A 14859-nucleotide genomic window follows, 5' to 3' on the forward strand; every position below is an offset into this window, starting at 1 on the left:
CGTTTCTCATGATGTACTCTGCATATAAGTTAAATAAGCAGGGTGACAATATACAGCCTTGACGTACTCCTTTCCCTATTTGGAACCAGTCTGTTGTTCCATGTCCAGTTCTAACTGTTGCTTCCTGACCTGCATACAGGTTTCTTAAGAGGCAGGTCAGGTGGTCTGGTATTCCCATCTCTTTCAGAATTTTCCACAGTTTTTTGTGATCCACATAGTCAAAGGCTTTGGCACAGTCAAAAAAGCAGAAATAGATGTTTTTCTGGAACTCTCTTGCTTTTTCGATGATCCAAGGATGTTGGCAATTTGATTTCTGGTTCCTCTGCCTTTTCTAAAACCAGCTTGAACATCTGGAAGTTCACGGTTTACATACTGTTGAAGCCTGGCTTGGAGAATTTTGAGCATTACTTTACTAGCATGTGAGATGAGTGCAATTGTGCAGTAGTTTGAGCATTCTTTGGCATTGCCTTTCTCTGGGATTGGAATGAAAACTGACCTTTTCCAGTCCTATGTCCACTGCTGAGTTTTCCAGATTTGCTGGCATACTGAGTGCAGCACTTTCACAACATCATCTTTTAGGATCTGAAATAGCTCAACTGGAATTCCATCACCTCCACTAGCTTTGTTCATAGTGATGCTTCCTAAGGCCCACTTGACTTCACATTCCAGGATGTCTGGCTCTAGGAGAGTGATCACAGCATTGTAATTATCTGGGTCATGAAGATCTTTTTTGTACAGTTCTTCTGTGTATTCTTGCCACCTCTTCTTAATATCTTCTGCTTCTGTTAGGTCCATACCATTTCTGTCCTTTATTGAGCCCATCTTTGCATGAAATGTTCTCTTGGTATCTCTAATTTTCTTGAAGAGATCTCTAGCCTTACCTATTCTATTGTTTTCCTCTATTTCTTTGCACTGATCACTGAGGAAGGCTTTCTTATCTCTCCTTGCTATTCTTTGGAACTCTGCATTGAAATGGGCATATCTTTCCTTTTCTCCTTTGCTTTTCACTTCTCTTCTTTTCACTGCTATTTGTAAGGCCTCCTCAGACAGCCATTTTGCTTTTTTGTATTTCTTTTTCTTGGGGATGGTCTTGCTCCCTGTCTCCTGTACAATGTCACGAGCCTCCATCCATAGTTCATTAGGCACTCTATCGTATCTAGTCCCTTAAATCTATTTCTCACCTCCACTGTATAATCATTAGGGATTTGATTTAGGTCATATCTGAATGGTCTAGTGGTTGTTGGAAGAGGGTGTTTGCTATGACCAGTGCGTTCTCTTGGCAGAACTCTATTAGCCTTTGCCCTGCTTCATTCTGTACTCCAAGGCTATATTTGCCTGTTACTCCAGGTATTTCTTGACTTCCTACTTTTACATTCCAGTACCCTACAATGAAAAGGACATTTTTAGGGGGTGTTAGTTCTAGAAGGTCTTGTAGGTCTTCATAGAACCATTCACCTTCAGCTTCTTCAGCATTACTGGTCAGGGCATAGACTTGGATTACCGTGATATTGAATGGTTTGCCTTGGAAACAGAGATCATTCTGTCATTATTGAGATTGCATCCAAGTATTGCATTTCGGACTCTTTTTGACCATGATGGCTACTCCATTTCTTCTAAGGGATTCTTGCCCACAGTAGTAGATATCATGGTCATCTGAGTTAAATTCACCCATTCCAGTCCATCTTAGTTCGCTGATTCCTAGAATGTCAATGTTCACTCTTGCCATCTCCTGTTTGACCACTTCCAATTTGCCTTGATTCACGGACCTAACATTCCAGGTTCCTATGCAATATTGCTCTTTACAGCATCAGACCTTGCTTCCATCACAAGTCACATCCACAGCTGGGTGTTGTTTCTGATTTGGCTCCATCTCTTTATTCTTTCTGGAGTTATTTCTCTACTGATCTCCAGTAGCATATTGGGCACCTACCAACCTGGGGAGTTCATCTTTCAGTGTCCTATCTTTTTGCCTTTTCATATTGTTCATGGGGTTCTCAAGGCAAGAACACTGAAGTGGTTTGCCATTCACTTCTCCAGTGGATCACATTTTGTCAGAACTCTCCACCATGACCTGTCTGTCTTGGGTGGCCCTACACGGCATGGCTCATAGTTTCATTGAGTTAGTCAAGGCTGTGGTCCATGTGATTAGATTGGTTAGTTTTCTGTGATTGTAGTAAAAATTCCTCTCAATTTCAGTTGCTATTCTCACGTTGACCTGCTGAACTTTCCGGTGAATTCCTGTTGGAAATTTTGGGGTTCTTCTATCCCCTAGTCTGTCAAATGCCCCAATACTTACTTCTGCTTTCTTTTAGACAGAAGCTGATGCTCTGCAGGGCTTGCTGACATCAGTGGCATATCCCCAAGATACTGGTATTTGAGATTTGATAGGGATAACTTAACACCCAATTTTATTGTAAATACTGCTCACGGGTTTCAGGGTTTGCTATCTAGCTGTTCTGTATGTTTTTATGTGGGGATTTAGGGAGAATAAAGAACTATGCTGCTGCCACTGCCATCTTCCCAGAATCACTCAAGTGATTTTTTTTACTGGACTCGGGTCTGGCTGTTTTCTTTCTTTCATATTATTAGACAGGAAACTAAAATACCAGGTGGTCTGGTTCAGTTCCAACACCTGGCAACTCCAATGCTTCCCCAAAGACCAGAGACTCCAGGGGACCTGGCTTCACATCTAAGCTGAGGACATACTGGCTCTGGCAAGAGCAGCCAATTTTTAACACTGCGCTCTCAGAGCACTCACCGCCCTTCCCTTCAGCCTTCCCAGTCTGGGGCAGGCCGAGCAACACTCTAGGGCTGAGACTGGAAAACCGGGCTCGCGGTCTTGCTGAGGGGCCCTGCTGGACAGTGCTGTTCTAGGTGCGGCCTGTGCCCAGTCGTTGTGTTCAACTCTTTGTGGCCCCGTGGCCCCAGGCATCCACCAGGCTCCTCTTGTCTGTGGAATTTTCTAGGCAAGAATACTGGAGTGGTTGCCACTTTCTCCTGCAGGAGAGCCTTCCAACCCAGGGATTGAACCCGAGTCTCCTGAGTCTCTTGCATTGACAGGTGGATTCTTTACCACTAGCACCGCCTGTGAAGCCCCAGGTACAGCCTAATTCTCTGCTATTCTACGTGGGGAATAACTGTAAAGGGATTTTTTTGTTGTTGTTTGGCTGTGCTGCACAGCTTGCCTAATGTCAGCTCCCCAACTGGAGACTGAACCTGGGCCACAGCAGTGACAGCCCGGAATCCTAACCACTAGGCCACCAGGGAACTCCCAAGCAAAGGGATTTTTAAACCTCATTGTTACTTCATCCTTTTCACGAAGCAAGGGAAAAAAAAAAAAAAAAAAAACTCAAAAATACAACAAGCAAATAAAAGTAAATAGATTATAGAAGCTACGCCATCAGCCAGCAAGGTCCATGAAGTCTTCTAGAGGAGACAGGGGCAACACAGCTTGATGCCTGAGAGGACAGACTAGCACTGCACTGCCCAACACAGTGGTCCCTGGCCACACGTGGCTACTGAGCATCCGAAGTGTCACCAGCACTCCAGCTTCAGAAGACACACTGAGCTTTGAAGATTTAATGTGAAAACATAGTGTAAAGTACCTCAATAATTTCACGTTGCTTACAGATTGAAGTGACATTTTAGACATACTAAGTTAAATAAAAAGTGTTTTTTAAACAATTTCACCTTTTTAATGTGGCTACTAAAATTTTTTTAATTGCATATGTGGCTCAGACTATATTTCTGCTGATCTAAGAAATCAAAGGCCTTCCTAGGTGGTGCCAGTGGTAAAGAATCTGCCTGCCAATGCAGGAGATGCAAGAGTCTCGGGTTCGATCCCTGGGTCAGGGAGATCCCCTGGAGGAGGAAATGGTAACCCACTCTAGTATTCTTGTCTGGAAAATTCCATGGACATAGGAGCCTGGCAGGCTACAGTCCATGGGGCTGCAAAGAGTCGAACACAACTGAGCTACTGAGCATACACACAGGATGCCAGAAGTCCTGGTTTTAAAGCCCAGACAGACAGTGCCACTTACTGTTCATGTGAAGGGGTAACTTTCCTCTCTACATATTCACCTGCTCACCAATATAGAGGGAATAATAAATAGACCTAATTTGCAAGCCTGTTGTGAAAAGTAAGTTAGATTAATGCATGTAAACATTTAGTACAAGACCTAGACAAAGAAAGTGTTCCAAAGTGGGAGCTGCCCTTGTTATCATCACCTAGCAACAGGTGAATAACCAGAAGATAAAGGTTTCAGACCTGGCTCTGCCCACCTCTGGTTCTATGATTCAGGTGTTAAAAAAAAAAAAAAACAAAACTCTTAGATCCTCTGTTTCTTTCTTAGAAAGTCAGGAGCTAATAATCTGCCTTATTGAGTTGTTCTAAGGACTGAATTCATCTCATCAACATGTATTTACTGAGCACCCACTATGATCAAGGCACCGTTCTGGGCAATGGGGAGAGAGCCGTGAACAAGTCAGATAAAGTTCCTATCCTTCGGGAGTTGGCATTCTAGTGAAGAAGAAGGGCCATGTGAAACACTATTATAGAAAGTCATGTCTGGAGAGATATGAAGGAAACAGAGCAGGGTCAGGGCAGAGGTGTAGAGATGCTACCTTAGCAGGTAAAATTCCTCTTCCAGGGCTGACATCTTAAGAGAGATGGTGAGACATGTGGGAAAGAGCCATTAGGACGGAAGGAAGCAGCAGCACCGGGCCCCGAGGCAGGGGGATGTCGGGTGAGCCTGGGGAAGAAACAGGCAGCCGGTATGCGGCTGGATAGCAAGGCGGTGGGGCACGAGAGGAGGCTCGGCCAGACCCCCGGGCACTGGGGGCCTTGAGAGGAAGGCCAGGTCTCCTAGTACGAGGGGACCTCTAGAGAGTTTCACATAGGTTTTAAAAGGATCCCTCAGACATATTGAGAGAGGTGACCCATGTGTGGGGCTCAGCACGGGGCTTACCTTGTTGCAACAAGGTAAACATAGGAGCAAGTGATGGCAGAGCAAAGAGATGGGGCACACTTGGCTCCACAGGCCCCTGGAGGGCACAACACCTGTTAGAGCAAGGGGCCCTGGAAGAAGCGGGCATGGTCAGAAACACTGGTGGTTCCCCAGAGAAGTGCAGCCCGAGTCAGCACTTTGCAATCGGGTCATCCCAGAGCCAGCATCCTCCGTTGACCCTCAAAGTGCAAAAGGAAGACAGCAGGTCACAGCAAAACAAGGAGCCTGGTCTGCTCCTGCAACACGAAGCCCCACGGCCAGACCCGCAGCAACATACTGGCTGGTGGGAAAATGATTTTGAAACATGAGTAATTACAAAATCCGTTCAAATGATATTGTCTATCATTGTAGAGAACAGTCATTGTGAAAATATAGAAGGTACAAATAAAGAGAAACTAGATTCCAATCTTCTAGACTCTTACAATCAGAAACTACAGTCAGTGATATTTTTGGCTATATAGATATTCAGATATTTGTGAATATGTAAACATCAAATATTTTCTTATGCAAATATAAATATTTATGTGTTGTGCATGCTTTTTTAAAAACAGCACTATTCTCTATAACTTGTGTGGTAACCTGCTCCTTTCACTTTTGTTGTTCAGTTGCTCAGTCGTGTCTGACTCTTTGCGACCCCATGGACTACAGCACGTCAGGCTTCCCTGTCCTTCACTATCTCCCAGAATTTGCTCAAACTCATGTCCATTGAGGTGGTGATGCCATCCAACCATCTCATCCCCTGTCATCTGCTTCTCCTCCTGCCTTCAATCTTGCCCAGCAACAGGCTCTTTTCCAATGAGTCAGTTCTTCACATCAGGTGGCCAAAGTACTGGAACTTCAGCTTCAGCATCAGTCCTTCCAATGAATATTGAGGGTTGATTTCCTTTAGGTTTGACTGGCTCCTTTCACTTACTATTCATATGTATTGTATAAGCCTTCCAAGGTGGTTAAATTTCGACAGAGAGCATTGTTTTTTTTTTAATCTTTCAAAGCCATTTATTATTTTGCTTTTATATAATTGTATAAAATGTGTATCATACATTTCTTCCTTATTTCATTTTCTAATTTTGATCTTCACAGCAAGATAACAAGTATTCAAATTAATTCTGTATACAGATAGGTACAAAGGTTTTTCTGCTCAAACAATTTTTCCAAATCAGGTATTAAAATACATCTACTGAAAATACTTATAGGTTTTTTTTTTTACTGAAATATAGTTTACAATGCTGTGCTAGTTCCAGGTGTACAACAAAGTGATTCAGTTACACACACACACACATATATATATTCTTTTTTTATACTCTCTTCCATTATAGGTTATTACGAGATACTGAGTATAATTCCTTGTGTGTCCTTTCTGATTATCTATTTTATATATTGTGTGTGCTCAGTTGTGTCCGACTCTTTGTAACCCCATGGACTGCAGCCTGCCAGGCTCCTCTGTCTATGGAATCTTCCTTAATTTCTCCCTCCCCTCAGATAGCATCCTTTTTTAATGCTCCATGGGATTCATAAAGTATTCATAAAGAATACTTTATTCAGCAATCCCCTATTGTTGAATATATGGGTTGTTTCCAATTTTAGCAAACAACTGTGAGCAGTAATCACCCCCCCATCCCCCACCCCCAAGCTTCCTGTGGTGGTGTCCAGCCTCCCACATCGGTTCTGATACTTACAGCAAACTCCTCGGGAGTCACTTTCAGGACATCGAAGACAACAGCGTCGTAGCTCTTGCTGGCATAGTCGCAGCTCTGGCCCTCCAGAGAGTCTGAGCTGCTGCTGCCCTGTGGAGGACAGGGAGAGATGGAGCCGCCTGAGCAGGCTGGCTGACTCCACCATCACTGACGCCCAAACCTCAGAAGTGAGAGTGGCAGGACAGTACAATGATAAGAGCTTCTGTTGTTTAGTGCTTTACTCTACTCCAGGCACTGTGTTAAGCACTTCATGGGCATAATCTAACTTAATGCTCATAACAGTGCTCTGGTGATGCACTATTGTTAGTCTCATTCTACAGATAAGGAAGTAGAGGCCATGCCACCTGCCCAGCATATCTTAGCCAGGAAACTGAAGAGACAGAGTGCAAGCCCAGCTGTGTGTCCCCCTCAGTCACTACACCCAGCTGCTTCCGACTGCCTGTGGGGTGACGGCTGAAAAGATACAGCCCAACCTTCACATCTTAGGAGGCCTGAGGAGATCATCTGTTTTGTTACGTGTTTTTAAACATCACTTGGTTTCACCTTTTTTTTTTCTACTTGAAGTTCATTGCAGGAAATTATTATACAAAATGTCAAACTGGCTCTCAAGGCTTGTTTCACATAGGGGCCACTTGGAATTCAAAGCCTGTTAGCTGATGAGGTGAGAGGTAACTGGCTGGCTTTGGAGATGGTGTGAAAGTTATATTTAGTGGAGCCCCTTGTTAAGAAGAACACCATGAGGCCGGCATATAAGGAAAGGTCTCCCGTAAAAGAACAAGTTAAACTCCCCAGATGTGGCCAGTTTCATGAAACCCAACACTGCAGGGATCCCAGAACGTTGAACGTACCTTCCCTTCAATTTTATTTAATTTCATCAAATTCTACTTTGGGGAACCAACCGAGCTTACCACCCCAAAATTGTGCCCTGTTTATAAACGGTTTTATTCGTCTCAACCTGTGAAGAGGGATTTTGTGGTTTCCATTAACCTCAACATCTTGGACTGGGATTTAGAGAATATGCTTTTATTAATTCCCCTTTATTTCACTCTTTCCAAGATGGCTATATCTGGAAAAACTTTGCAATCTTACTGGAAACTAGAGGGTTTTTAGGCCAGGGAGGGAAACCAATAGTCAACAACTGAAAATGTGAGGTTAAAAGGAGGAGCTGAAACTTAAACCTGTAGACTTCAATAGGCCTGTGTCATTTAAAGGCTTACAAACGAGTCTACTATACCAAAATCTCTGAGATGATCTTAAGATGCTCTGAGCTCTGAAGTCAGACAGGCCTGCTTAAAATGCCAGCTCCAAGCAAGCTGCTGTCTGACCTCTTTAGTTCGCTGTGCCTCAGCGATCATCCGTAAAAGGGCACTATTAGAACCTGTTCCCCAGGGCTGTGGTGCGGGTCATATAAAATGCAGCTTACAAAGCAGCTGGCAGGATCCCCTCCCTGAGTGACACTGATTCAAGAGACCTGGGAGTGGAGGGTGGGGGGATGGTTTTGCGATGGGATATTCTCCCCTGAGAAAAATGTGTGCTGAACTTTTGAAAAGTAATCAAGACTAATCCTGAATGCTTCTGGAATTGGCCGTCTATTCGCTCCCTCAGTCTCACAGACTCCAAGCTGGCGGCTACCGATAAATCTCTCTGCACGCCCACGGTCCCCTCCCACGGAGCAGCCTGGAGCAGCTGACGCAGCTGACTTTCTTCCAGGGAGTGTCGTGTCATGGTGGTCGGGACCAGTGGCTCCAGAGTCACAGGGGCCTGGCTGTCGATCCCCGCCAGCAGTGTGATTTGAAGTCAGTTCATTCACCACTCCCTGCCTCAGTTTCCTCACCTATTAACTGGGGGTGAAACAACAGTACATGCCTGCTGGGGTTACTGTGAGGATTAAATGAGATCACGCCTGTGGAATGCACCAAAAAAGTGCCCGGTATATAGTAAGCACTAAATCATGGGTGTGTATCTGCATAAACATGTCATTCAGTCACCAAAATGTGTTGAGCACTTCAATAAGTCATCGATCAGTTCACTTGACACATATTATTGAGCACTCACCACTTTCTGGATACACATGTATGTGCATATTCGTATAGATATATATATATGTACACATATACAGCATATATGTGTGTGGTTGCACTTATATGTGTATGGATTCATATGTATAAACAGAGACTAGAAAAGAAAGAAGCTTTACTCTAGACAGAATGTAAACTGTAAATGGAAATGGAAGTCTGGTTCTTCCAGTTACCAAACAGAGTCCATTCCTGGAATTTCAGGTTTTATAACTTTTCTGTAACACCCCATTGCACCTGCCCCAAACACACACACTCATACAAGGGGCCTTATTAATCGCAAGTTGCCCCATATACATTCAGTGGTGGTGGTGGTGGCGGTGATGATGATGCAGTAACTTTATTTAAACCTATATTGGCGCCATCTGGGAATTTTAACAGGTACCCATAAGTCTGCTTTCAGAACCACAGATCAAACCAAGGAATTTTTTAAAAGGGTGATAAGAAATGGATTAACCCCTGTGACTTCTAGCTGATTGCACAGGCTCATTTCAAAAGCCCAGCTCGACTGGGAGGGCCTAATGAGCGCAGAACTTGGAGCTCCCCTCTTGCCCGTTTGTCACAGGAGCCTGGCATTACACATCTGCCACGGCAGACTCCCCGGGCCTCAGATGACACCCCCGCCCCCTGCCCGCCTCTGTTCCATTATGGAACTTGAAAAGCAAACTCCCAAACCCCCAGGGCAGGAGCCCAGGCCACTCTCGACCACCAGCCCTTATGGCCGTTCCCTAATGAGCAAGGTAAACAGGAGCACAGGGCCAGCTGGAAACCCTTCTGTCTGACTTCATCCTGGAATGTGCAACTTAGTTACAATCAGCTTGGCTTGGGAAAGGTCTGATCCCTTCTTGCCACCAAAATGGAATGTGGCACTTGCTACGACTGGATGGGGCAGGTATTTGCTTTTCTTTGAAGAGAACGACTTCAGAAAACACCCTGATCCTCAGGGCTGACTGCCTCCCAAATCTCATGCCTGGTGTCTCAGGAAGGCTAAGAATGGTGGCATTCACAGAGTCCTGCAGTCCCCAGGCCTCGACTCAGGGGGCCTGGGTCAAATGCAAGGGCCCCTCCCCACAGCTCCCTCCCCCCGAGCCCGTCCTCCCAGCGCCATACCTGTGGAGTGGCAGAGGTGACCAACACGCTAGCCATCAGACCATTCCTCTTGTACATAGTCTCCGGGCCACAGGGAGCTTCAGGGCAGCCTTTGTCGGTGACATAACCTGTCTGGAGAAGTCCTGCAAGGCAAAGGCACTCATAAAAACCAGCTTTCAAATCCAACCTAATCCCACCCTGGGAGAGAGCTGTGCTGGACTCGAGCAGGTGACCCCAGAGGATGCCCTCCAAGAAAGGTTACAAGCTGTGGCCTTCAGGCTAAATGTGGCCCATAGATGTGATCTGTTATGCTTGTGCAGGTTTTAGGAATTTTTTTCAAATTAATCACCAACATTTAAAATTGAAAGGTTTCACATAGAATTCTGGATCTCTGACTTTCCTGGTGGCACTGGGTTCACTTTCTTGCGTGATGGACATCAGCTGGACTGAGCAGAGCTGCTCCTCCTACTGAAGGGCTTCCTAGTGGCGTTCCAGACTCCACTTGGCCTGGGCGGCCACTTGGGAACCTGCCTGGCCCTCCCAGGTGCTAGAGTTTGTGACCTGTTTCAGTCTACCATCCTCTAAAGGACCAACCTGCCTTACACATCTCAAGGAATTCAACTGATGCAATAATCTGAACTAATCAAGGGATAAAAATCTTCATATTCTGGAGACTTTATTTTCACATTTTTTATTAAACACTGGACAATATCATGAAAATGTTTTCAAGAAATCATTTTAAGTATACAGATCAGTGTTTCTTACAGGTGAAATGCTAAAATAAGCTGCCTACAATAGCTACGGAATATATTTTTAAGTTTTATAGAATATTAAAAATTAAAAACACAAAAAGTGTTTAATTTATGCAACAAATATGTTCACATAAATTGGTAGGGCTTTAGAAAGAACTGATATTTGAGAAAAGATCTGGTTCACTTACATTACATACACTGTATTATCCTTTCTTAGCATTAGGTGCCTCATACTTTAAATCTGTGACAAACCATGACAAATTTTTACAGGGGAAGCATTATTGTAAAATGGAAGAATTATGTAGTCCTAAAGGCTGTATCGCTACACATTTAATTGATAATATTCTGCTTATTTAGAGTTTTGAAGCAACAGCCTCTCTTCAATTAAACATTTTTATAATGGAATGATGTAAACTGAAGTGATAAAGACTATTATTAAAGTAAAATCTTTATACGAGAAGACAGGTGACGAAGACAAACTGAATCTACCTTGTTCCCTATGCACCAGAGTGTTTCATCAATAACAACATGGATACTGGCTAAGACTTGTAGAAGTCTCACCACGGGCCACGTGCTTTACCTCACGGCATCCTCGGGCAGGTCTTGTTACTACTCCCATATTCCATGTGGGGAATCTGAGACCCAGAGAGGTTAAGTAATCTGTGCCTGCCGTCCCACCAAACCATCATCATTCAGGACCCAGCTCAAATGTCCAACGTCATTTCCCCTGGTTATCACACCTGAGCCACTCAAACCAGAACCACTGTTCACCTGCCAATGAGCGCATGTCCCTAGTAGGGCATTTATCACATCACCAACCGTCAGGGCACTGTAGTCACCACCAGCTTTTTAGCAGGAGAAAGCCCAGGACATAATGGGGGCAGGAAAGAAGGCAAAGGGACCGCCTGGAAGCCAACTGCAATTATCAGGCAGGAGACGAGGGGCCTCTGAGCTAAGGTGGCAGCAGTGATGTCAAAGACAAGAACACAGGCTGAGAGGCAGTAAGGATAGAAACACAACAGAAACTGATGGGGGGAGGAGAGAACCAGCTGAGGATGCACAACTTCTGGCTCGAGGTACCAGAGGATGCTGTGCGCCTCATTGAGAAAAGGAACAGTGGCGGTGTGGCAGGTTTGTGGGAAAAGATGATGAATCTGATTCAGGACATGCTGAATCCGTGGTGCCTGTGAGAAAACCCATCCTGGGGAGCAAGGTCAAATCCAGAGGTCTCTGGGAAAGATGGGCTAGGGGTAGATCAAAAAGAAGAAAGTACCAACCCGATCTGGATTGCCTGTTATCTTCCTGGAGCCCTCAGCCCATCACAGAGCCCTGTGCCGCCAGGAAACAAGTCAACAACCAAAATGGAAGGTCAACGCAACCCGGGCTCTGTCCCCATACGTCCCCAAATCACTCCATCTTCTTCTTCAACCATCTCCTCAACCACAGCCAGTGGGCCTCCTCCCTGCCCTCCTTTATCCCAGAACACTCAAAAGAACTAAGCTGAGCTAAAATGACACCTGGGGCTCAACTGGGGAAAGCTGAGTATGGACATTAGATGACACTGAACTAGTATTCACTGTCTTTGGAGTGATAACAATATGGAGGTTAAGTAGCAGAGGGCTTTATCCTTAAGTGATGCACCTGACAATTTAGAGGTGAAGTGAATTTGCAACATACTTTCAAATGTATCTGTAAAACACATGTTAATGTCAACAACTGCCATTCACTAACAGTTCTTTGTACCAGTCTCTCAATTTTCCTGAATGCTTGATGATTTTCATACTAAAAAAGAAAGAAGAAAGAAAGAAAAGAACTGTTTTTCTCAAGTTTTTCCTCAAAGTTCAGTTCAGTTCAGTCACTCAGTCGTGTCGACTCTGTGACCCCATGGACTGCAGCACGCCAGGCTTCCCTGTCCATCACCAACTCCCGGAGTTTACTCAAACTCATGTCCATTGAGTCGGTGATGCCATCAAACCATCTCATCCTCTGTCATCCCCTTCTCCTCCCGCCCTCAATCTTTCCCAGAATCAGGGTCTTTTTAAATGAGTCAGTTCTTTGCATCAAGTGGCCAAAGTATTGAAGTCTCAGCTTCAGCATCAGTCCTTCCAATGAATACTCAGGACTGATCTCCTTTAGGATGAACTGGTTTGATCTCCTTGCTGTCCAAGGGACTCTCAAGAGTCTTCTCCAACACCACAGTTCAAAAGCATCAATTTTTCAGTGCTCAGCTTTCTTTAAAGTCGAACTCTCACATCCATATATGACTACTGGAAAAATCATAGCTTTGACTAGACAGACCTTTGTTGGCTTCAAAGTTAGGGTTAGGGCAATTTTATGCCAAGCCACTGACAACCAACCATGAAAACACACAGGAGCTCATCCTCACCAGGGAAGATGGGCACCATCCATTCACTCGTTCATCCATTCATTCACTGAGCTCCTACTCTGTGCACACCTTGTTCTAGCCAGGGGTTCCTACCATTTTTTGTACCTTGGACCCCTTTGGCCATCTGGTGAAGCCTATGGGCCCCTTCTTACAGAGACGTTTTTAAATGAATAAAATAAAATTACACAGGAAACCAATTATACATATGACTACACAGGAAGCAAATTATATTAAAATTCAGTTATTAAATTATTTTCAAAGCAATTTATAGTGTAAGAATATATGTATTTCTTCAGGTAAGGCATATATATATATGTGTGTGTGTGTGTATATATATATATATATATATATATATATATATCTCACTGTATTAAATAGCAAGATCTATTGTGGGTCTAAAAACAACCATAATTTCAAAGTAGTCATGAGCATAAATATTCTGAGGTGAAAGTGAAGTGAAAGTCACTCAGTCATGTCTGACTCTTTGTGACCCCATGGAACTATATGTCCATGGAATTCTCCAGGCCAGAATACTGGAGTGGGTAGTCTTTCCCTTCTCCAGGGGATCTTCCCAACCCACGGATCAAACCTGGATGCACTGCAGGCAGATTCTTTACCAGCTGAGCCACAGGGGAAGCTCAAGAATACTGGGGTGGGTAGCCTATCCCTTCTCCAGTGGATCTTCTGATCCAGGAATTGAACCAGGGTCTCCTGCATTGCAGGTGGATTCTTTACCAACTGAGCTGTCAGGGAAGCCCAGTTTCCTGAGCTTCTGAGGTGCGTGCCCACAATTACTACGTGGTATGGAAGTAGCTATGATTTAATTGGTGACAAAGTCCCAGGTACTATAAATATTACCATGATTTATTAGCTATGTTAATAACTGAGGGAGATGCTAAGCTTCAGTTAAAAGTCAGGGAAAATAAAGATGTCATTTTTTTCCCCATCCAAATTCAGGGAAAGCTGGTCAAGAGCCCTGTTCCAGATGCAGGGAACACTAAGTGAACAGGTCTTGCTCCCTGAGAACTCACATCCCAGCGCAGGAGTCAGAGACCACATGTGGACCTAGAAGGTAACTCAGATCTTGAGGGTCTTCAAGGAATAAAATAGGGGGGAGGTGGTATTTGCCAGGGTGGTCAAGGAAGGACTCTGAAGACGCAGCATTTGAGCTGGAGTCCTAGGAAGGAGTCAGCCATAAAAACCAGTCGGAGTGTTCCTCACAGAGGCCACAGCGAGCACAAAGGCCCTGAGATGCACAGGAGCTCAGCAGGTTTGTGATGCAGAAAGACAGCCACAGCTGGGGGTCAGTCAGTAGAGGCAGTGGAGAGGCTGGGCCCTGCAGGCCATGGTGGGGAGTCTGGGTTTTACCTGAAGGCCTGGGAATGGTTTCTGAGCAGGCGACTGACATGACCCGATCTGTTTTTGAAGATCACAGTGGCTACTGTGCCAAGAACTGGCTGGGAAGCCAAAAATGCGGTCAGTGAAACCCAGTTGGATGTAAGAGATGGGACCGCTTGGACTGCTGGCCATGGGGAAAAGAGCTGGATCTGGGAGGGGTTCTGGAGGTGAAACAGGTAACAGACTGTACGGGAGGGGAGAGGAAAAGAGAGGAATCGAGGACAAATGACTTCTACTTCTGGAGCCCTTATGAATGGATAGATGGTGGCCCAAGAGCCACCTGGTGCTCAGAAGTCCATCCAATCGTTGGCTCAACACCCACCCACTGAGACCTGGAGGACCAATTCTAGGGACCAGAGTCGAAGATGGTGCACCCCTGCCCTCCAGGGTTCCGCAGTGTAATTGCGGGGAGAAAACTAGTAGGGAGCTACTCTCAGGACACCTTGTGTAACAGACCCT

At 44.9% G+C, this 14859-nt stretch overlaps 1 protein-coding gene across 21 annotated transcripts in view; it reads right to left on the reverse strand.

Moving 5' to 3' along the window:
- The window catches only part of RALGPS1 (Ral GEF with PH domain and SH3 binding motif 1), a 295428-nt gene that overhangs the window by 253114 nt on the left and 27455 nt on the right, over nucleotides 1-14859 (reverse strand). For all 21 annotated transcript variants that reach the window (XM_081587230.1, XM_081587226.1, XM_081587219.1 and 18 more), the window contains exons 3-4: nucleotides 9886-10007; nucleotides 6683-6790 (exon numbers count right to left, since the gene is read on the reverse strand). In XM_081587230.1, the coding sequence (XP_081443356.1) occupies nucleotides 6683-6790; nucleotides 9886-9942 (165 nt within the window). In that variant the 5' untranslated portion in view covers nucleotides 9943-10007. The remainder of the gene's footprint in view (nucleotides 1-6682; nucleotides 6791-9885; nucleotides 10008-14859) is intronic.

This window comes from Giraffa tippelskirchi, chromosome 4, assembly GCF_054371585.1.
Source record: "Giraffa tippelskirchi isolate mGirTip1 chromosome 4, T2T-mGirTip1v1.2.pri, whole genome shotgun sequence".
Lineage (NCBI taxonomy): Eukaryota > Metazoa > Chordata > Mammalia > Artiodactyla > Giraffidae > Giraffa > Giraffa tippelskirchi.